Source organism: Hylobates moloch, unplaced genomic scaffold (assembly GCF_009828535.3).
Source record: "Hylobates moloch isolate HMO894 unplaced genomic scaffold, HMol_V3 SCAFFOLD_8, whole genome shotgun sequence".
In the NCBI taxonomy this organism is placed as follows: Eukaryota; Metazoa; Chordata; class Mammalia; order Primates; family Hylobatidae; genus Hylobates; species Hylobates moloch.
The window spans coordinates 57,642,018-57,662,736 of record NW_026652283.1 but is presented as its reverse complement, the minus strand read 5'-3'; the positions used below and the strand labels follow the sequence as shown (position 1 = coordinate 57,662,736).

At 36.7% G+C, this 20,719-nt stretch overlaps 1 protein-coding gene across 4 annotated transcripts in view; it reads right to left on the bottom strand.

Moving 5' to 3' along the window:
* The window catches only part of COP1 (COP1 E3 ubiquitin ligase), a 257,894-nt gene that overhangs the window by 205,395 nt on the left and 31,780 nt on the right, over nt 1-20,719 (bottom strand). For 2 of the 4 annotated variants that reach the window (XM_032160914.2, XM_032160917.2), the window contains exons 4-5: nt 9,096-9,172; nt 8,158-8,277 (exon numbers count right to left, since the gene is read on the bottom strand). In XM_032160914.2, coding sequence (XP_032016805.1) covers nt 8,158-8,277; nt 9,096-9,172 — 197 coding nt within the window. The remainder of the gene's footprint in view (nt 1-8,157; nt 8,278-9,095; nt 9,173-20,719) is intronic. The other 2 variants (XM_032160918.2, XM_032160916.2) reach the window with 1 other exon arrangement.

The window sequence follows — 20,719 nt, the reverse complement described above, 5'->3', positions numbered from 1 at the left end:
ATACTTTCTTCTGCATTAGCTCGGTTTTTATTTTTAAATAGTTTTAATAGAAAATTTTAAATAGAAAGATTATTAGACATAAAGAACATAAATCCTTGAAACAATTTCAGAACACACATGCTTAAAAGCATAAGAGGAATATTTACAAAAAGTGACAACAGTTCATAAAATGAGTGACTTAAATTTGGAAGCACTGGCATCACAGACAACACTTTCACAAAACAAAACATTTCAGTTAAAAAAAATCAGTGTTTAATCCTCTTCAGATTAAAATGTAAAAGGTTACTTCCACAGTAACAAAAAAAGGGATAAATCAAAAAATGCACACTATTCTTTAAAGCCAACGACTGAAACTAACTCAAGCAGCGATGAAGCCCCAATTAAGCTAAATTCCTGAATAAAACCAAAGAGGTCAGTCTCTCATCCTTGCTCCTAAACACTAAAATAAATAAATAATTTTATAAATAAATAAATTTAAATTTAAAAATCGATGAAATTAAGAGCAAAGCGACATAGCAGAGGAAAGGAGTAACAAACTCAAACACAGTTCGATACAAATTATTTAAATTCACAGAAAAAAAGGAAAATAAGAACAGAGCATCAGAAGTCTGTAAGATAATATGAAACATTGTAACAACATATGACTAGAAACCTACAGGGAAAGGAAGGAGGGCAAAGGGCTGAACAAGTAATTGCTCACCATGTTCAAAAATTAAATCCTAGATATGTCGCTGCCAAAAAACAAAATAAAGAACAGATCCTCTTGTTCCATGAAACCCAAGAAGAATAAATATAAAAATAATAAAATGTAGCAATAACATAGTCCAACTGCTACAAACCAATGTCAAAAAGAAAATCTTAAAAGCAGTTAGAGAGAAAAACAATATACTAGCTTTAGGAGAAGGATGGTAAAAATGACTACTGATTTCATCAGAAACAAAAGAATAGTGAAAATATCTTTAAAGTGTTTTAAAAAGAAAACCCAAAGCTTCTATAGAGAGCAAAACAATCTGCTTTACAAGAAATAGTAAAAAAGTTATACAAGTAAAAGGGAAATCAGCCAGACGGATGTGAGAAAAAATGAAGAGCATCTGAAAAGGTAAATATTTGGGTAAATAAAAAAAAGGTCTGGTGGGTTTTTGTTCTTTTTTATTTATTTTGGTATCCTATCTTCAAAAGCCAAAATAACAATGTTTAAAAAAAGAAAAAAAAAAAAAGTTTGGTGAGATATAACATGGTTTGAACCAAAAAAAGCAGAAGTTTAGTAAACTGAGTTATGTGGTATACCATATATTCAAGATTGCCTGCAAACGTATTGTCCTTGAAGTAGCATACTATAAACTGTGTGGGAGAAAAAGGCCTTTTGTGGTATTTAGAGAAAACACTAAAATTACAATAAAAAGAAGTACATGAAAAATAGAGAAAATAAAATGAGATACTGAAAACCCAATGATGTCTAAAGAAGGCAAGAAAGGAGGAAGAGGTGATGAACAGGAGGGAGAAATGGAAAACAAATACCACGGTGTAGACTCAAACCGAACCATATCAATAATTATATTAAATAAAATTTAAATGGACTTGAGAACTTCAATTCAATGCACTTATTAGACTGTGTTTTTAAAAAGAACAGAAAAAAATACCTACCTACTGTTAAAGACACACACTTTATAAAGACAATGACAGAATTAAAGTACAAGCATGAAGACGACTATACTCTGGAAACATTAACTATAAGTAAGACGCTGTGGCTCTATCAGTATCGGACAAAGTGGACTTCAGAACAATAAATATCTCCAACAATAAACATATCCCTTTCATAATAATAATAAAGGAGATGATTCATCCAGAAGATATAAAAATTCTAAACATGTATGAACTGCACCTAATAATAGAGCTTCAAAATACATGAAGCAAAAATTACCAAAAAAGAAAACAAAAACAGACAATTAAAATAATAACTGTAACACACTTGTCAGCAACTGACAGCAAGGAGGAAAAACAAATTTAATAATATTAACTGGCTGGGTCTGGTGGCTCACACCTCTAATTTCAGTACTTTTGGAGGCCAAGGCAGGCAGATCACCCAAGGCCAGGAGTTCGAGACCAGCCTGGTCAACATGGTGAGATGCCATCTCTACCAAAAATTTAAAAATTAGCTGAGGGGGTTGGTGCGTGCCAGTAATCCCAGCTACTTGGGAGGCTGAGGCAGGAGAATCTCTTGGACCTGGGAGGGAGAGGCTGCAGCAGAGATCATGCCACTGCACTCCAGCCTGGGTGACAAAGAGAGACTCCATCTCAAAAAAATAATAATAACAACAATAATAATAATATAAACCAACTCTACATAATCATATTTATAAAGAACTACAATGAATAAAAACACTGTTTTCAAATGCAAGTGGAATACTTACAAAACAGATTATGCTGAGCTACAATGAAAATCACAATCAATTTCAAAGGACTAAACACATGCAAATTGAGCTTCCCCTTCTGGCCAAAATGGAGTAAAAGGGACTAGATCTACATTCCTGCCTTAAACAACAAAACACCTGTCCAACTATATGAAACAATGCTTTCCAGACAAAGGGCCAGAAATATTACATGTTCCCAGCAGCCAGAGTAGAAAAACCAAGAAATATACATGCATCAGGTACTCAAAAAAGGTTGTCGCAGTAGTGAGGCAAAACTAGCAGAGACAAAAAACTGCTCTAGCCCTCCCTATCATACCTTAAAAACAAGCTTCAAGGGATTCAAACTGTTTCCAAGTAGCTTAACTACATGTCAGGACAAAGTTCAGGAATATATAAAGGATTACAAAAATATTCAGCACTGAACAAGGCGAAATTTATAATTTCTGGCATCTAATTAAGAAATAAGCATGAAAAGCAGAAAAATATATCCTACAATAAGGGGAAAAGTCAATCTATATGGAGAAAAATTGAAGACAGCAATAGAAACTATCCAAAATGAACTAGAAAGATGAAAAAGATCAAATAAGATGAACAAAACTATTCATCAATGACCTAAAGAACAACTTCAACTAGCCTAAGAGATATGTAACTGGAATTCCCAAAGTGGAAGAGGGGACATAAAAATATTTGAAGAAATAATGGCCGAAAATTTTCTAAATCTGAGGCAAACTATAAATCTACAGATCTAAAAAAATTCAAAGAACCTAATAACAAAAAACACAGGGGAAAAAAAACCCTATTGCAAGGCACATCATAATCAAAACGCTTACACCCATAAAAAGAATATCTTAAACTGGGAGAAACATATTTCATTAAGAAGACAAAAGGTAAGAATGACAGCAGACTTTTCACCTGAAACAATGCTAGGAGAGAGTGGAGCAACATTTCTTTAAAAGTCAATCTGGAATTTTATACTCATATGGAGTACCTTTCAATCACAAAAGTAAAATAAAGACTTTGTCAGACATATAAAAGAAATAATTCGCCTCCTGCAGTCCTGCACTAAAGAAATGGTAAATGATGTCCTTGAGGCTAAAGGAAAGTAACAGATAGAAACTGATCTACACGAAAGAATAAAGTACACGAGAAATGGTAAATAAATGGGTAATATAACACTTGTTAGAAATCTGCATAATTTAACCACAATTCATAACAATGTATTGTGGAATATATAACATATTTAGAAGTAAAATATATGACATAAAATACTACAATGGCCAGGAGAGAGAAAACGAAAGTATACTGTTTTTAAGGTTCTTTTTTTTTTTTTTTTTTTTTTTTGTGGAGACAGTCTTGCTCTGTCTCCCAGGCTGGAGTGCAGTGGCACAATCTCGGCTCACTGCAACCTCTGCCTCCTGGGTTCAGGCAATCCTCCTGCCTCAGCCTCCCAAGTAGCTGGGACTACAGGCGCACACCACCATACCCAGCTGATCTTTTGTATTTTTAGTAGAGACAGGGTTTTCACCATGTTTCCCAGGCTGGTCTCGAACTCCTGAGCTCAGGCAATCTGCCCACCTCAGCCTCCCAAAGTGCTAGGATTAGAGGCATAAGCCACTGTGCCTGGCCTAAGGTTATTGTAATACAGATGAAGTAGTATAATATTACTTTAATGTAGAATGTGGTAGCAATTGTATTAAAAACTCTAAAGCAACCACTAAAAAGACAAAAAATTAAGTGATGAACCAACAAAGCATCTAAAATGGAATCACCTAAAATCATGTAAATTATGTTCTCCAACTATAATGCAATTCAACTGGAATTCAATTACCAAAATATATACTTGGCAAAGTAGTAATATCCAAAATACGAGCACACACACACACACACACAAATCAGTAAGAGAAAAGACAAATGATCCATCAGGAAAATGGACACAGAATATGAATAGGTAATTCATCAAATAAAAAACAAGGGTGGCTGAATGAAGAAATTCTCAACTATACTAGTTATCACAGAAATGTATTTTTAAAACACATATATACACACACAAACAGTATTTGATACTTATCAGACAGGCAGTAACTAAAAAACAGAAAATACCAAGTATTTATATGGCACAAACCCACAGAAGAGCAATCTGTCAATATCAAATATTTAATAAGATTAAAATGTGCACACATACCCTAATGCGAGCACAAGGAGAAAGGTATACTAAATGTAGTGCTGACACAACTAAGAATTGAGAAGAACCTAAATGCCCATCAATAGAATAGATATATTTCTGAAACAGATTACTATGAAGAAGTTAAAATAAATAAACCAAATCTACATTTATCAATATGAACCTCAAAAAGTAAACAAATAGGTATATTTCAAAAGGATAACTACAGCATGAAAACCTTTATATAAACCTCTAATTTAAACAAACAATACTTTATATGGTTGTAGATACTAACATACATAAGAAATGCATACACATGCTTGAGAAGGATTCTTGCCAACTTCATATGGTGGTCACACTGGGAGAAGGGAATGAGATGACAGGGGTTTAAGTATGAAAATAATTAATTCTTAAGTCAGATCTAAGACATACGCCGAAATCTTCACATTTATTAAAACTAGGAAGGAGTATTTCAGAGCCCCATATTATTTTCTGTACTTTTCTGTATGCTGGAAAGATTCAGTTTAAATAATAATGAAAAGTAAAACAGAAAGCAATAATGTAAAAAAATCTATGACAGGAACTTTGCTTCTGAGGTGGCTCTCTCTTCAGAAAACAATAGGAAAGAATCTGTAATCTAATAAGACAACTGTGTTTCTTCAATTTGAAGCCAAAAAGGAAACAAAGACTAATGCTGGCATATCAGAAGGTAGGAAGAAGGTTACCAGTTCTCACTTTCACTATGTAATTATCTGCTTTTGGTATGGTAGCCCACACACAACTTTTTTTTTTTTTTTTTTTTTTTTTTAACTTTAAGTTCTGGGACACAAGTGCAGAATGTGTAGGTTTGTTACCTAGGCAATACCATTCAGGACATAGGAATGGGCAAAGACTTCATGACTAAAACATCAAAAGCAATGGCAACAAAAGCCAAAATTGGCATATGGGATCTAATTAAACTAAAGAGCTTCTGCACAGCAAAAGAAACTATCATCACAGTGAACAGGCAACCTACAGAGTGGGAAAAATTTTTGCAATCTACCCATCTGACAAAGGTCTAATACCCAGAATCTACAAGGAACTTAAATTTACAGGAAAAAAAATAAACGACCCCATCAAAAAGTGGGCAAAGGATATGAACAGACACTTCTCAAAAGAAGACATTTATGTGGCCAAAAAACATATTAAAAAAAAGCTCAACATCACTGATCATTAGATAAATGCAAATCAAAACCACGATGAGATACCATCTCACATCAGTCAGAATGGCAATTATTAAAAAGCCGAGAAACAATAGATGCTGACGAGGCTGTGGAGAAATAGGAACACCCACATACATCTTTAAGTGTGCCTGTTAAGAAGTAGTCCAGAGAGCTTCTCTCTTAACACCTCCGTTGGGGGTGGAGGGGTTAAAAATTATAGTTTTCTCCTAAAGTAGAAAAGAATCATTAGCTTAGTTATATAAGAAGGAATCGGGGATTCCAACTGCTTCTTAAACAGATTCTTAACCACTCATTCTGTTTTCAGCCTTTACTCTGTCAGATACCTGATGGTCCCTATCCCAGGGCCTCTGCTCCAGAATATAAATAGGGTCAGTTCTTAGCTTTCTCCCTATTATTGGTGTAGCATTCAGTTTCCTCAGATCTACTAATCTGTTACCTTTTGTCCATCTGTTTCATAGCTTACAAAATATTCCTTGTACCCTAAAACCTAAATTATAATAAAAAGAGAAAAAGTATTAAAAACCAGCAAAAATGATTCTCTATTATGTAGATGTTATCAAAATAAGAGTGGCAAAATCACATGAAGGAAGTGATAATGATAGCTTATTTTATTTTCTAACAATCTTCTTATTATATAAAAGACATAAGCAAACCAAAAAAAAAAAAAAAGAAAATATTCCTGAAAATATATCTTCTCTTATTTTTATTTATTTATTTTTGCCTCTTTAAAATTCCTAATTTACTGTCATTTTCATCATTTCAAAAGGGAGCAAGGTAACTGCATATATTCAATCTCTCATAAAAAGTCATTTTAGGGCCGGGTGCAGTGGCTCACGCCTATAATCCCAGCACCCTGGGAGGCTGAGGTGGGAGGACTGCTTGAAGCCAAGAGTTTGGGACTACTGTAGGCCAATATAGTGAGACCTGTATCTACAAAAAATAAAAATAAACTAGTCAGGTGATTTAAAAATTAAAAAAATTAGTGGTGTGAGTGACAGGCAGGAGAATCACTTGAGCCCAGGAGGTAGAGGATGCAGTGAGCTATGACTGTACCACTGCACTCCAGACTGGGTGGGTGACAGAGGGAGACTTTGTCCGTTTAAAAAAAAAGAAAAGAAAAAAGTCTTTTATATTACTTATCACCATGTGAAAATACCTGCTTTACTGATTTAGTTCACAAACACACACATACAGCAGAACTCTAGCTTGTCCACAGCCCTTAACACAACCCCTGGCACACAGCAGATGCTAATAGAAAACGATGGTTAAAACCGTAAGAGAAATTCCCATGAACCCCACCTCCCAAACAGATACAACATGGGAGACAACTCATTTTGGATGGCTCAACCTGACACACCTTTCTCCTACTAGAAGATCCCCACCACAGTCAGTGGGATCCAGATCCAAGCTAAGTTAATCATAACCTAGCCACAGAAATTTTTAAACTGCAGTTGGAAACAAAAGCTCCTTTTTTTCTTTTATCAAAAAACATACATATAAACCAAGAGTGCAAATGACATTATTGTCCACCATGTGATAAAAAAGTCTATGAGAAAAGAAAATCAGAGCTGTCCCAATCAAACAGGCACAAGGGGCACAAAAGAAAGACTCTCAACAACATTCAAATCCCTAATCTCATGTACTTGTAGTCTTCCAGAGAAGCCATGGTTCTAATCTTCTCAAAGTTTGGTGGTTCAACTATTCTTTTTTGTGTGTACGTGTTACTCACTCACTTACTGTCTCAATAAATACTCCCTTTATGTTTAACCTCAGGGTAGTATTTGCTTATGCTAAGGTGTGTGTCGCTTATAATATATCACACTCAATTCCCAATACTTGCAATTTCACATTTTACGTCTTTAACATTTACGTAAAATAAATGGAATTTTACATTAAATAAGATATATTTAGTACAGATCTCTTTAAACGCTCTTAGTTATGCCATAGACTACTACTGCTACCAATGGACACCTGCTGAAATAATTGTATGTAGATAAAAATAATCTCTATTTCTCCTCCAAATCTCACATATGAAGAGGCGACAATATGGCAAGAAAGATACTCATTAGAAGACAATCAACAAAACTATTTCCTATGAAAACGAAACTTTACTTTCTCAAGATTTTTAACACTCAGCTTTTGTTAATAAAAACTGGTCATTGCAAATAAGTTATAATGCATTGAAATTGTTCTTTAAGTTACAAAATGGGGGAATCTGGCAGAAGTGACACTTTGTAGCTGTTTCTAGCTGAGTAAAAATGAATGAGTTAGTGAAGCTATTCTATTATTTTTAAACTTTCTAGATCTTTTTCATTGCAATAAAGTTCATCATTTAAAATTTTTAAGTTTAGCTACCACTTACTGCTTCCAGTTGTTTCTTCTTCTGCACTAGTAACTCCAACATAAGATTGACATTGGCCAAATCAAGGTTATCTTGGTCAGTTCCCAACAAATCTTGAAATATCTGCCACCTGTGGCCATTCTAAAAATGAAGAAAGAAGAAACACAACTTCCTAAGAAGACTGTTTTAGAGACTAAAACAAATGTGTACTTGCTACTTCCTAATATGCTCATTACATAGATATCGAAAACATACTATAAGGTTCCAAACTACCCCTTCCTAGCTAGTGGCTCCCTACTGTCTTCTAGTTATAACTTAAACACTATTTCTTCTCCCTTAAATGAATTTAGATAACAAATATAAAAGGTGCATTCGAGACTATTCTAAAGCTGTAATTTACCTTCAAAATGACTGAATTTAATTATTTGTCTAGTCATATTTTCAATTTTGCATGTAGTAAGGTATTAAGCTCATTTGCCTCAATAATTTGGGACTAAGCCTTTAAAATTGAGAATCTTTCAAAGGTTTGTTTTTGTTTTTGTTTGAATATAGACAAAAGTCTCACTATGTTGCCCAAGCTAGTCTCAAATTCTTGGGCTTAAGTGATCCTCCCGCCTTGGCGTCCCAAAGTGTTGGGATTATAGGTGTGAGCCCAACCTCGACAGCTTTTTGAAAATATCTAACCACTGTTTCACCACCCAAAATAATCCTTCAAATGTCAAGTATTAAAAGACAAATGTTTCAATATAATCCTACCAGACCTTTCAAAATAGGATCGCTCTAGTAAAGTACTACAGACAATGCAGTTAAGAAAGTTATTTATTTGACTAGAACAATCTTAAACAATCTCCTTTAAGAAAAATCAATAATATACTAAACTTTAACATCTAACTAATATTAAACCAATAAAAACAACAAAATGAAATTTATTAAAAATAGTAATAAGAGTTGAAACATACGGTGCTACTCACTGAGTGGTCCAATTTGAACCTCTTTTCCTCAAATCTTTGCTTCTGTTTAAGAATGAGTTCATTCACTGAAAACAGAAACAAAATAAAAAGCACACATAATTTGTATTTTTGTTAAATGCATCGTGTAATTCTTCGGTTTAGATAGATTCTATTTTACCCATACATAGCCTCCAAATTCAAAACATGCTAAACAGAAAGTGTTAGCTTTTTATTTTATTTCAAATTAGAAAATAGTTTTACTGCAGCTGCTACTACTACAACTACTATTACTATAGGAGAATTCTTCAGAATATATATTTTCTCTTACATGTTTCTCAATGATGATGCTATCGGCACTTGCTGACAGAGAAATCCTCATTTACCATGTGAGACCATCACATGCCCCATATGGTAACAAGGCATGAGTAACTGAGTATCTACTATGAGTTAAGCACTAAAGACTTGCATTTGTTCTTTTTCTTTGTAATTTTTCTAAAAATACCATGGAAGACACTTTTAGCTAACTATCCAAAAACCATCCTAGTCTTTTTCTTGATAATAACATGACTTTTTTCCAAGTATCAGACTGCCGTATAACTTTCAGAGAGGTTAGATCCCACCCCAACCCCACGTATTACTTTGACTAACCTAAGGCAATCTAGTCCTTCATGCCCTTGCCAGTGGTTGATGTGGGGTTGAGTATGTAATCCAATTTTGACCAAAGAGAGATGTACTATCTTTCAGAAAGAAAGGATAGGAGAAAAAGCCATGCCTTCAATAAGGGGATGATATCTGGAACTGCTTAGAGCCATCTTGCAATCTCAAGAATAGCCAGCCAAAAGACCAAGGTATAGGCTGGCAATGGAAGAAAAGAACAAGAGAAAGAACCTGACAATACCACTGAACCACTGATAACTAGCTCTAGAAATTCTTTTCCCGTGAATCGATACATTTTCCATAATGTTTAACCACTTTAAATTGGATCTTTCTATTTTTCTACAACCAACAAATAGAAACTGACACAAAAAACTGATTTTTTTTTTTTTAAAAACGGGAAGCTAGCACTAGGCTAGGTAGGCACTTTATAGACAATATTTTACAGATTATTCTCCCCAGTTAGAGATGAAGAAATATTAGCACAGAGAGCATAAGGAACTTACACATGGTGACATAAACAACGAGACAATGCTGAGAATATAGACTCAACTGTCTGATACTTCCACTATATCACAATGCAAGTATAAATATTTTTTAAAACAACAAATAGATACCAAGCTCATAATAAGGATCCAAGCTTCAAACACAATCCAAGGCCTCAAGCAACTCAGACTAGCAAGACAGATGCATATGATACAGTACTTGTAATATAATGTAATAATCAGTACTATCATTAAAATAGATTTACAAAGTATACACGCAGAGATCAATCAAAATGTTAACAAGCACACTTCATATAGAAGGCGACATTAGAAACGGGCCATAATAAGTGCACAGGGACTCACTAAGCAAAAATAAGAGTGAAGAAAAATTCAGGTGAGAGAGAGAGACAGAAAGAGTGTGTGTGTCGTGTGTGTCTGTGTGTCTGGGTGTGTGTGTGTGTGTCTGGGTGTGTGTGTGTAGGAGACACAATGATTTAAAATCAATATAGTAATCCCAGCACTTTGGGAGGCCAAGGCAGGTGGATCACCTGAGGTCAGGAGTTCAAGACCAGCCTGGCCAACATGGCAAAACCCTGCCTCTACTAAAAATAGAAAAATTAGCCTGACATGGTGGCACGTGCCTGCAGTCTCAGCTACTCGGGAGGCTTAGGCAGGAGAATCACTTGAACCCAGGAGATAGCCGAGATCGTGTCACTGCACCCCAGCCTAGGAGACAGAGCCAGACTCCATCTCAAAATAAATAAATAAATAAACAAGTAAGTAAGTAAAATCAATATAGCTAAAACAAGGGTCAGAGTGATCTTGTGAATGATTCACAGGGATTAAGAACTAAGCCTGGAAATGTAGGCAGATCAGAGCCAGATTGTGAAGGGCCTGAACTGCAGGTACCTTATACAAGAAAAGTTATTATAATCCTGACAAAGGAGAGAGCATGAAATAATTCAGTGGGAATAAAGAGGAGTAAGTCAATAAGAGGTGAGTGTCACAGTTATGAATTTAACCATTTGAAGAAAAATAGTGACGGTTAAATACTTTACATGAATATGCCACATTGAATTTTACCACAAAATCTTATAACCATTATATTTGATTCTCAATAACAATACTGTAAGATCAAACATTTTTTTCAAGAGCAACGCTATAAACTAAAGATCAAGCCTGTATTTTATTTAGTTATGTATTTATTGAGACAGGGTGTGACTCTGTCACCCAGGATGGAGTGCAGTGGCGTGATCTTGGCTCACTGCAACCTCCACCTCCCAGGCTCAAGCCATCCTCCCATCTCAGCCTTCCCAGTAGCTAGGACTACAGGTGCACACCACGCCACCAAGCAAATTTTTGAATCCTTTATAGAGACAGGGTTTCACCATGTTGCCCAGGCTGGTCTTGAACTCTTGGCCTCGAGTGATCCGTCTACCTTGGCCTCCCAAGTGCTGGATTACAGGCATGAGACACCATGCCCAGCCAAGGTAGATCAAGCCTGTAAAGGCCACAAAATTAAATTACAAAATAAAGTTACAGCAAATGATGGCAAAAATAAAGAGAAAACAAACAGCGTATTAAACTGGCTTGCCATGTCATATGAAGACATTTAAATTCTATATTTACCAAACGAAGTTTTTTTACTACTGTATCAGATTTTTCATGGAGCTACTTGAAAAAATGGTTATTTTTTTCTTCTTTAAAAACAATATCCTAGGCTGGACACAGTGGCTCATGCCTGTAATCCCCATTACTTAGGGAGGCTGAGGCAGGCAGACAGCTTGAGCCAGGAGCTGGAGACCAGCTTGGGTAACACAGCAAAATCCCATCTCTACAAAAAAATACAAAACTTTCCCAGGTGTGGTAGTACATGCCTGTAGTCCCAGCTACTCAGGAGGCCTAGGTGGTAGGACTGCCTGAGCCCAGGAGTTCGAGGCTGCAGTGAGCCGTGATCGCGCCACTGTACTCCAGCCTGCATGACAGAGAGAGACGTTGTCTCAAAAAAATAAAAATTTTTAAAAAACTGTATCCTACAACAAACAATGGTTACCCATGGAAAATAAAAGAAGTGATTTTATTTAGTACACTCGGCTTAAGTGTTTCTTCATCAAGGAGTATTTTATTATTTTTGTACTTCAAAAATTTAACAGAAAAAAAATCTCTTAAAATGCAAGGTATATACACTGGACTCAACATTCAAATGTCTATATATATATATATATATATATGAAAGTCATTACAGTCACACATTTAGTAGGAAAACCCATTCAAAACTATGTCACAGCTTACAAACAAGAATACCAAAATGGTGAATTCCATTCCGTAACTTTGAAAACTTATTTTAAAAGCAATGCTTACCTATTAGCAAAAGACATCAGCTAGCATCTTATTTATACTACAGATTAAAGCATTTAATGATCAGTGTCTGTCTTGTCCACTATCGTGGTCCCTGACGCATAGTAGGCATCCGGTATTTCTTGAATGAATGAATGAATGAATGAAATCTTGATGATATGCTCCTGGATTTTAAGTGTGATATGCCACATTTGGCTAACACTTTCACATTTCCAATTAAGATAAGCCTTAATTTGAAACCATCAATTCTTAGAATTGATACCTAAACCTAAGGATGTTATACATTTGTTAATTATAATTCTACAGAGCCTTACAACATCCACAGTACTAAGAACAAACATTTCTTAGTACTAAGAAAAATGCATTTTAATGCTAAAGACTCCACTCAAGCAACGGTCTTTTTAGAGGCAGAACAGTACAGTAAAAGCACAGATGCTTGAGCCAAATTGCCTAAGACCAAATTCTAATTTCACCACTTTGGCTGTATAACTTGACACAAGTTACTCAACCTGTCTATGCCTTAGTTTCCTCACCTAAGGAATGAGGATGATAAAAGCAGTACCCATCTCACAAGCCTGCCCTAAGGATTAAGTTCATGTACATAGAGGATTGAAAACAGTGACTGACAGTAGTAAGGACTTTTATATGCATCAGCCATTTTTTTTTTAAGCAGGGATTTTATACGTTGCAAGCATACTGTATTTTTTATTAGTGGTTAAGAGGATTATTCATTAGAGAGGTAAGAAAATTCAATTTACGATTTTTTTTTTTTTTTTTTTGAAACAGAGTCTCGCCCTGTCACCCAGGCTGGAGTGCAATGGTGCAATCTCGGCTCACTGCAACCTCTGCCTCCTGGGTTCAAGCAATTCTCCTGCCTCAGCCTCCCGAGTAGCTGGGATTACTGGTGCGCACCACCACACTTGGCTAATTTTTTGTATCTTTAGTAGAGATAGGGTTTCACCATGTTGGCCAGGCTGGTCTAGAACTCCTGACTTCGTGATCCGCCTGCATCAGAATCCCAAAGTGCTGGGATTACAGGCGTGAGCCACCACCCCCGCCCTACAAATTGTATATATAGAGAGAAAGGTAGAGAAAAAGACAGCTGGGTGGGTGGGGGGAGTACAGGGGAAAGGAAAGGAAAGGAAGGAAGGAAGGAAGGGAGGGAGGGAGGGAGGGAGGGAGGGAGGGAAGAAGGAAGGGAGGGATGGAGGGAGGGGAAAAGAGCAAGCAAGCAAGCAGGCAAGCAAGGGAGCTTAGAAAGCAATCTTCGGCAGGAGTGGAGTACACCTGCAGAGTATATAGGGAGTGGTAATGGGGAGGGGTGGTAATGGAGGGTCAGACTTCCAGCCCTTACCTGAATCAGCCTTTCAGGATCAGGAGAGGGAAAGAGAGCATTCAAGACCAAGGGAGGCAGAGAGGAGCAGACAGAGTATGCACACTGGAGGGAAGTAGGGAGAAACAGAAGAGAATGAGAGATAATGCTGTGGAAGGTAGAGAAAGATGCAGGGAAGGGAAGTCAGGAGGAAGAGGGGCTATAGTGTAGTGCTTACAGCAGGAAAGAAAGAAAATCATATTATCTATCTCAATGAAAATGTACATGACTCTAATGACTAAGAAACCAAATCCATCTTGAGTTATTTGGTTTCCAACTCTTTCTTTTCATCAAAATTGAAGAAAATGCCTGACTTGTTAATAGGGCATTTAAAATTTGTTTTGTGACAATAAATCAGTAAGTGCTTCTTTAGCACAAAATTCAAAAGGAAGGCAAAGAAATGAGTCACGTTGCTGTAAAAACACCTTCAAGTCCCATCAACTTAATTAATATAAACAAGGTTTCTCAAGACTCACACATTTAAAAATAAAAATTACACTAAGGAAATGGAATCCTTGTCCTAGTAATATTCATCAATGCCACTTAAACTGCTTGGGGAGAAGGATACCACGCACCTTGGTAAATGGTACGTTCACTATAGAATTTTATGTCTAAGACTTTATAAAATTATGTGTAATATTTATTTGTTTGATCAATTGTATACTACTACTAATTAAATAACAACATAGGAAACATATTTAAGACTTCTTAACGCTTAAGAGGAAATTAAGTTCAAAAGAAACTTTTAAGTGTGTAATTTCTATATACAAAGAGTACCTTGGAGAAATTGCAGGTTCGGTTCTAGGCCCCACAATAAAGCAAGTCACATGAATTTTGATTTCCCAATATACATAAAAGTTCTGTTTACACTATACTGTAGTTTAAGTACTGTCTTTAAAAAAAGTATTAACATATACGTTTATTAAAAAATACTTTATTGCTAAAAATGCTAATGAGCATCTGAGCCTTTGGCAAGTCATAATTTTTTTGCTGGTAGAGAGTCTTGCCTCCATGTTGACGGCTGCTGACTGATCAGGGTGGTAGTCATTCAAGACTAGGCTGGCTGTGGCAATTTCTTAAAAGAACACAATGACGAACATTGCTGCATCAATTGATTCTTCCTTTCACAAAAAATTTCTCCATAGCCTGCAATGTTATATGATAGCATCTTTCCCACAGTAGAATTCCTTTCAAAGTTAGTCAACCTCTAAAGCCCTCTTGCTGCTTTATCAACTAAGTTTATGTAATATTCTAAATTCTTTGATGTCATTTCAACAATGTTCACAGCATCTTCACTAGGAGTAGATTTCATCTCAAGAAACTACTTTCTTTGTTCATCCATAAGAAACAATTCCTCATCTGTTTTAAGTTTTATCATGATAGTACAGCAAAATTCAGTCACATTTTCAGGCTCCACTTCTAATTCTAGCTCTCTGGCTACTTCCTCCACATATGCAGTTACTCCCTCTACTGATGTCTTGAACCCTTCAAAGTCATCCATGACGGCTGGAATCAACTTCCACCAAACTCCTTTTAATGTTGATATTTTGACCTCCTCCCATGAAACGTGAGTATTCTTAATGGCATCTAGAATGGTGAATCCTTTCCAAAAGGTTTGCCATTTACTTTGCCCAGATCTCAGAGGACTCATTATCACTATGGCAGTTATTACGAAATGTGTTTCTTCAATAATAAGACCTGAAAGTCAAAATTACTCCTTGATCTATGGGCTGCAGATTGGATATTGTGTTAGCAGTATGAAAACAACCTTAATTTCTTTTGTACATCTCTATCAGAGCTCTTGGGTGACCAGGTGAATTGTCAATGAGCAGTAATATTTTGAAAGGAATCTTTTTTTCTAAGCAGTAGGTCTCAACAGTGGTCTTACGATATTCAGTAAATCACGCTGAAAAGAGATATGCTGTCTTCAGGCTTTGTTGTTCTATTTGTAGAGCACAGACACGGTAGATTTAGTATAATTCTTAAGGGCTCTAGGATTTTCAAAATGGTAAATGAGCACTGGCACTTAAAGTCACCAGCTGCATCAACCCCTATCAAGACAGCCTGTCCCTGGAAGCTTTGAAGGCCGGCACTGACTTCCCTCTCCAGCAATTAAAGTTCTAGATGGCATCTTCTTCCAAAAGAAGGCTGTTATATCTACACTGAAAATCTGTCATTTACTATAGCCACCTTCAACAATGATTTTTACCTAGATCTTCTGGATAATTTGCTACAGCTTCTACATCAGCACTTGCTGCTTCACCTTGTACTTCTATGTTATGGAGATGGCTGTTTTCCTTAAATCTCTTGAACCAACCTCCGTTAGCTTCAAACTTTTCTTCTGCAGCTTCCTCACCTCTCTGAGCCTTCACAGAATTTAGGAGAGTTAGGGTCTTGTTCTGGATAAGACTTTGGCTTAAGGTAATGTTGTGGCTGGTATCTATCCAGACTACTAAAATTTCTCCATATCAGCAATAAGCAATTTTGCCTTCTTATCATTCGTGTGTTCACTGGAGTAGCACTTTTAATTTCGTTCAAGAACGTTTCCTTTGCATTCACACCTTGGCTAAAAGATCTCAGTGACATTCTTCTGAGCACACAGAGATATGAAGTGAGCACATGGTAGTGGAAAAGTGGCATCAAGAGACTTAACGCAGGGTTGCCATAAATTTTCAATTTGTTAAAAAAAATGCAACTTCTATAAAGTGCAATAAAGCAAAGTGCAATAAAAATATGCCTATATATACAATTTTGTTACAGAAAAGTACTACAGGCAGATCAGTCAGAATTTCAAGCATGGAAATAGATTATAAGGATAAAACAATGTGTGTGATATGAAATTTAAGTAGAAGTTCACAAAAAAAGGTAATGAATGAAATTTCTGGTATTGAATAAAAAGCTTACTTATATATTTTTAAATCAATATTTAAGTAACAAATCACTATGACATTTAGATTCCACCGGTTACATTTTAAAAAGTGATAAAACAGTTCTGAAGTAATCATATTTATAATACTCTAGAAATTACTCTCTTTTTTAAAACTTTATTTAATTATTTTTGAGACAGAGTCTCTGCTTTGTTGCCCAGGCTGGAGTGGAATGGTACAATCATAGCTCACTGCAGCTTCAAAATCCTCAGGCTCACACGATCCTCTTACCTCAGCCTCCCAAGAAGCTAGGACAACAGTTGCGTACCAACACACCTGGCTAATTTTTTACAGAGACAAAGTCTCGCTATATTGCCCAGACTGGTCTCAAACTCATGGCCTCGAGTGAGCCTCCTGCCTCAGCCTTCCAAAGTGTTAGGATTACAGGTTTGAGCCACTGCACTTGGCCAAAATTATATTCTTTACAATCACTTAAAGTTATGACGAAAAAATTTTAATGCAAACTTAAAAATATGCAAGGATCATCACTTTTCAAAATTTTCATATGAGTTATACAAGCAAAAAGTTTTAAAGAGTACTACTACAGAAATTATGTGGACCAGTCCTCTACCTATGACTAGGCATTGGAAGTGTAAGGTCTTATCAATTAAGTAGATGCAAGGATGCCAAGAATATCTCAGAATCACGTAACATATGCTCAATTACTTTACCAGGCTAAGAGGAAATCTGAAATCATTTTAAAAGGCTCTAGGTCTTCTTAACCCAACTAAGAACTGCAGGCATTATGCAACTCATGCCATCTTAAGCTGAAGCAATGAAAATAACTTAGAAGACATTTTTTTGTATAGAAAAAAACAAGTGATATTTCACTTTCAGGAACACATGGATCAACATATCTCAATGACATTACTCTGAGCCAACAGGAGATAGTCTCTACATACCTAGTGTAAGACCTTAGGATTTGGCTATCACTGAACAAAGGACACAGCTAGAAGAGGTAATCAGCAGAAAAACACAAGTAGATGTATCAGGATGAAATGTTATTTCCACAGTTGACAATATGATCACACTGAAAGCTGCACTAGAGATCACTGTCAAGATAATTTCTAGCTTAAAAAATCAGTAATTGGGCCGGGGCGGTGGCTCACACCTGTAATCCCAGTACTTCGGGAGGCCGAGGTGGGTGATCACGAGGTCAGGAGTTTGAGACCAGTCTGGCCAACATAGTGAAACCCTGTCTCTATTAAAATGACAAAAAATTAGCAGGGTGTGGTAGTGTGCGCCCATAATCCCAGCTACTCGGGAGGCTGAGGGAGGAGAACCACGTGAGCCCAGGAGGTGGAGGTTGCAGTGAGTCAAGATCATGCCACTGCACTCCAGCCCGGGTGACAGTGTGAGACTTTGTCTCAAAAAAAAAACAAAACGGAAAAAAAAAAAAAAACAGTAATTGGCCAGGCACAATGGCTCACACCTGTAATCCCAACACTTTGAGAAGCTGAGGCAGGAGGATCACTGGAGCCCAGGAGTTTGAGATCAGCCTGGAAAACATAGTGAGACCTTGTCGCTACAAAAACAAACAAACAAAAATAGCCAGGTATGGTGGCACATGACTGTAGTCCCAGCTACTTGGGAGGCTGAGGTGGGAAGATCACTTGAACCAGGGAGATCAAGGCTGCAGTGAGCCCTGATCGCACTACTGCACTCCAGCGGGTGACAGAGTGGGACGCTGTCTCAAAAAAAAAAAAAAAAAAGTCAGTAAATGTGACTTCACTGTTCATTAGATACATATATTTGAGAATATGTAAGGCCAGGCGCAATGACTCACACCTGTAGTCCCAGCACTTTGGGAGGCTGAGGCGGGAGGATCGCTTGAGTCCAGGAGTTCGAGACCAGCCTATCCAACATGGTGAAACCCCGTCTCTACTAAAAACACAAAAATTAGCCGGGTGCAGTGGTACACGCCTGCGATTCCAGCAACCAGAGAGACTGAGGAAGAATCCTTGAACCTGGGAGGCGGAGGCTGCAGTGAGCCGAGATCGTGCCACTGCACTCTAGCCTGGGCAACAAAGGGAGACACTCTGTCTCAAAAAAAAAAAAAAAAGAGAGAATATATATAATGTAGGGGATCACTTTCCAGCTTAAGTGGCAGTATATTTTTATATTCCTTCTATACTTGTATATAACTCTCTCTCACTATTTAGAAACTCACAAAACAGAATTTTAAACTTGTGAACTAAGGAATGTTGCCTGAAACATCTAGTAAATACCAAAATCTTCAGAACATCAGATTCCATTATATATTTAACCATTCCAAAAGAGTAACTAGTTTTCCAAAGTTATGACTACAGAAAAATCATAGTGCTCTTTAGTGATCCTAGATTCCACAGGGCAGCATCAATTCAAATTTACAAGCTCAGGGACAAAGGATTTTGCCCTACAGGATATGGTTTCCCTATTATCTAAACTAGGCCATCACGTCTCATCCTGCAAGGTACCACGCCACTCAATATTTCTCTCTTTGTTCTTTTCCTAAGTTCCTTCTCCAAGTTTGCCATAAAACTTTAGCCACTTAGAAGAATTTGTCATTCTAGCAGAAAATCTTCAATTCCTTTAGCACCCCTTTCTGCTATGTAATCCTCCAGTGATTTTCCTTCATAAAAAAAAAAATTACAGTGAAGAGTAACAGAGAAAAAACCATTGTAGCTAAGGCACTTTTAGAGCACAGATAAAAAGGAAAACCATAGCTGAATATGTTCAAATTCATAATTTATTTTAAACAACAATTTGAGCTAAAAATCAAACTGCCACCAAAGTACTATCAGGTCAGAATCTAATACAAAAGTAGTCACCACACCCCAACTCTGAGCATATTAGTCTTTAAAATGCAGAATTGACCTTTTTGATATATAAACCCAAGAGTGCCCTACTTCATGCCTACTCATACCTGAAAATTAATCTTTAGCTTATTATTCATTCCCAAAACACTCAGACTAAACGTTTCCTACAGTATCTTAGGATAGTTAACATGCAGAATTTTTCTGATATTCACAGTTGGCTCTGACTAGTTATTATTTCCGATCATTTATCATCTATACTTAAGGATTCCCTATTCATGTCTCTCTTCTCTAGTTCTTACCACTCCTCTCTCAAAAGTTCTCCTCCATGTATTCCTTCCTAAGTTCTTAATTTTTAATTGCCTCCCTAGTTCAGATTCTCTTCACCCATTCACTCCTAACTCAGCAAGCATCACACCCAAGTTTTTTTGTCCCCTTGCCCTCAATATTCAACAAACCTGGGTTCCTGACACCCATGGACTCTTTCTCACTTCTGCCCCAAAAGTAGGGATGTGTAACACTTCACAGGGAGACGTAAAGGTGTTCAGAACTGCTGCCATTTTTGTTAAGCCTCACATCCAGTCTGTCATCTACATCAGCAGTCCCCAACCTTTTTGGCACCAGGGACTGGTTTCATAGAAAACAATTTTTCCAGACTGAAGGGAGGTGGGAGGGATGGTTTCAGGATGAAACTGTTCCACCTCAGATTATCAGGCATCAGATTCTCATAAGGAGCACGCAACCTAGATCCCTTGCATGTGCAGTTCACAATCAGTTTCATACTCCTCTGAGAATCTAATGCCACCCACTGATCTCACAGGAGACAGAGCACAGGCGGTAGTGCTCGCTCACCTGCCAGTCCCTCACTTCCTGCTGTGCAGCCCAGTTTCTAATAGGCCACAGACTGGTACCAGTCCATGGCCCAGGGGTCCCTGATCTACATAACAATCTGAAAGTTTTATGAATTTTTAAATAAAACTTAAAAATAAAATACTAACAATGTATAGAATCTATGTCACAATCCAAGAAGAGGAAAGCACTG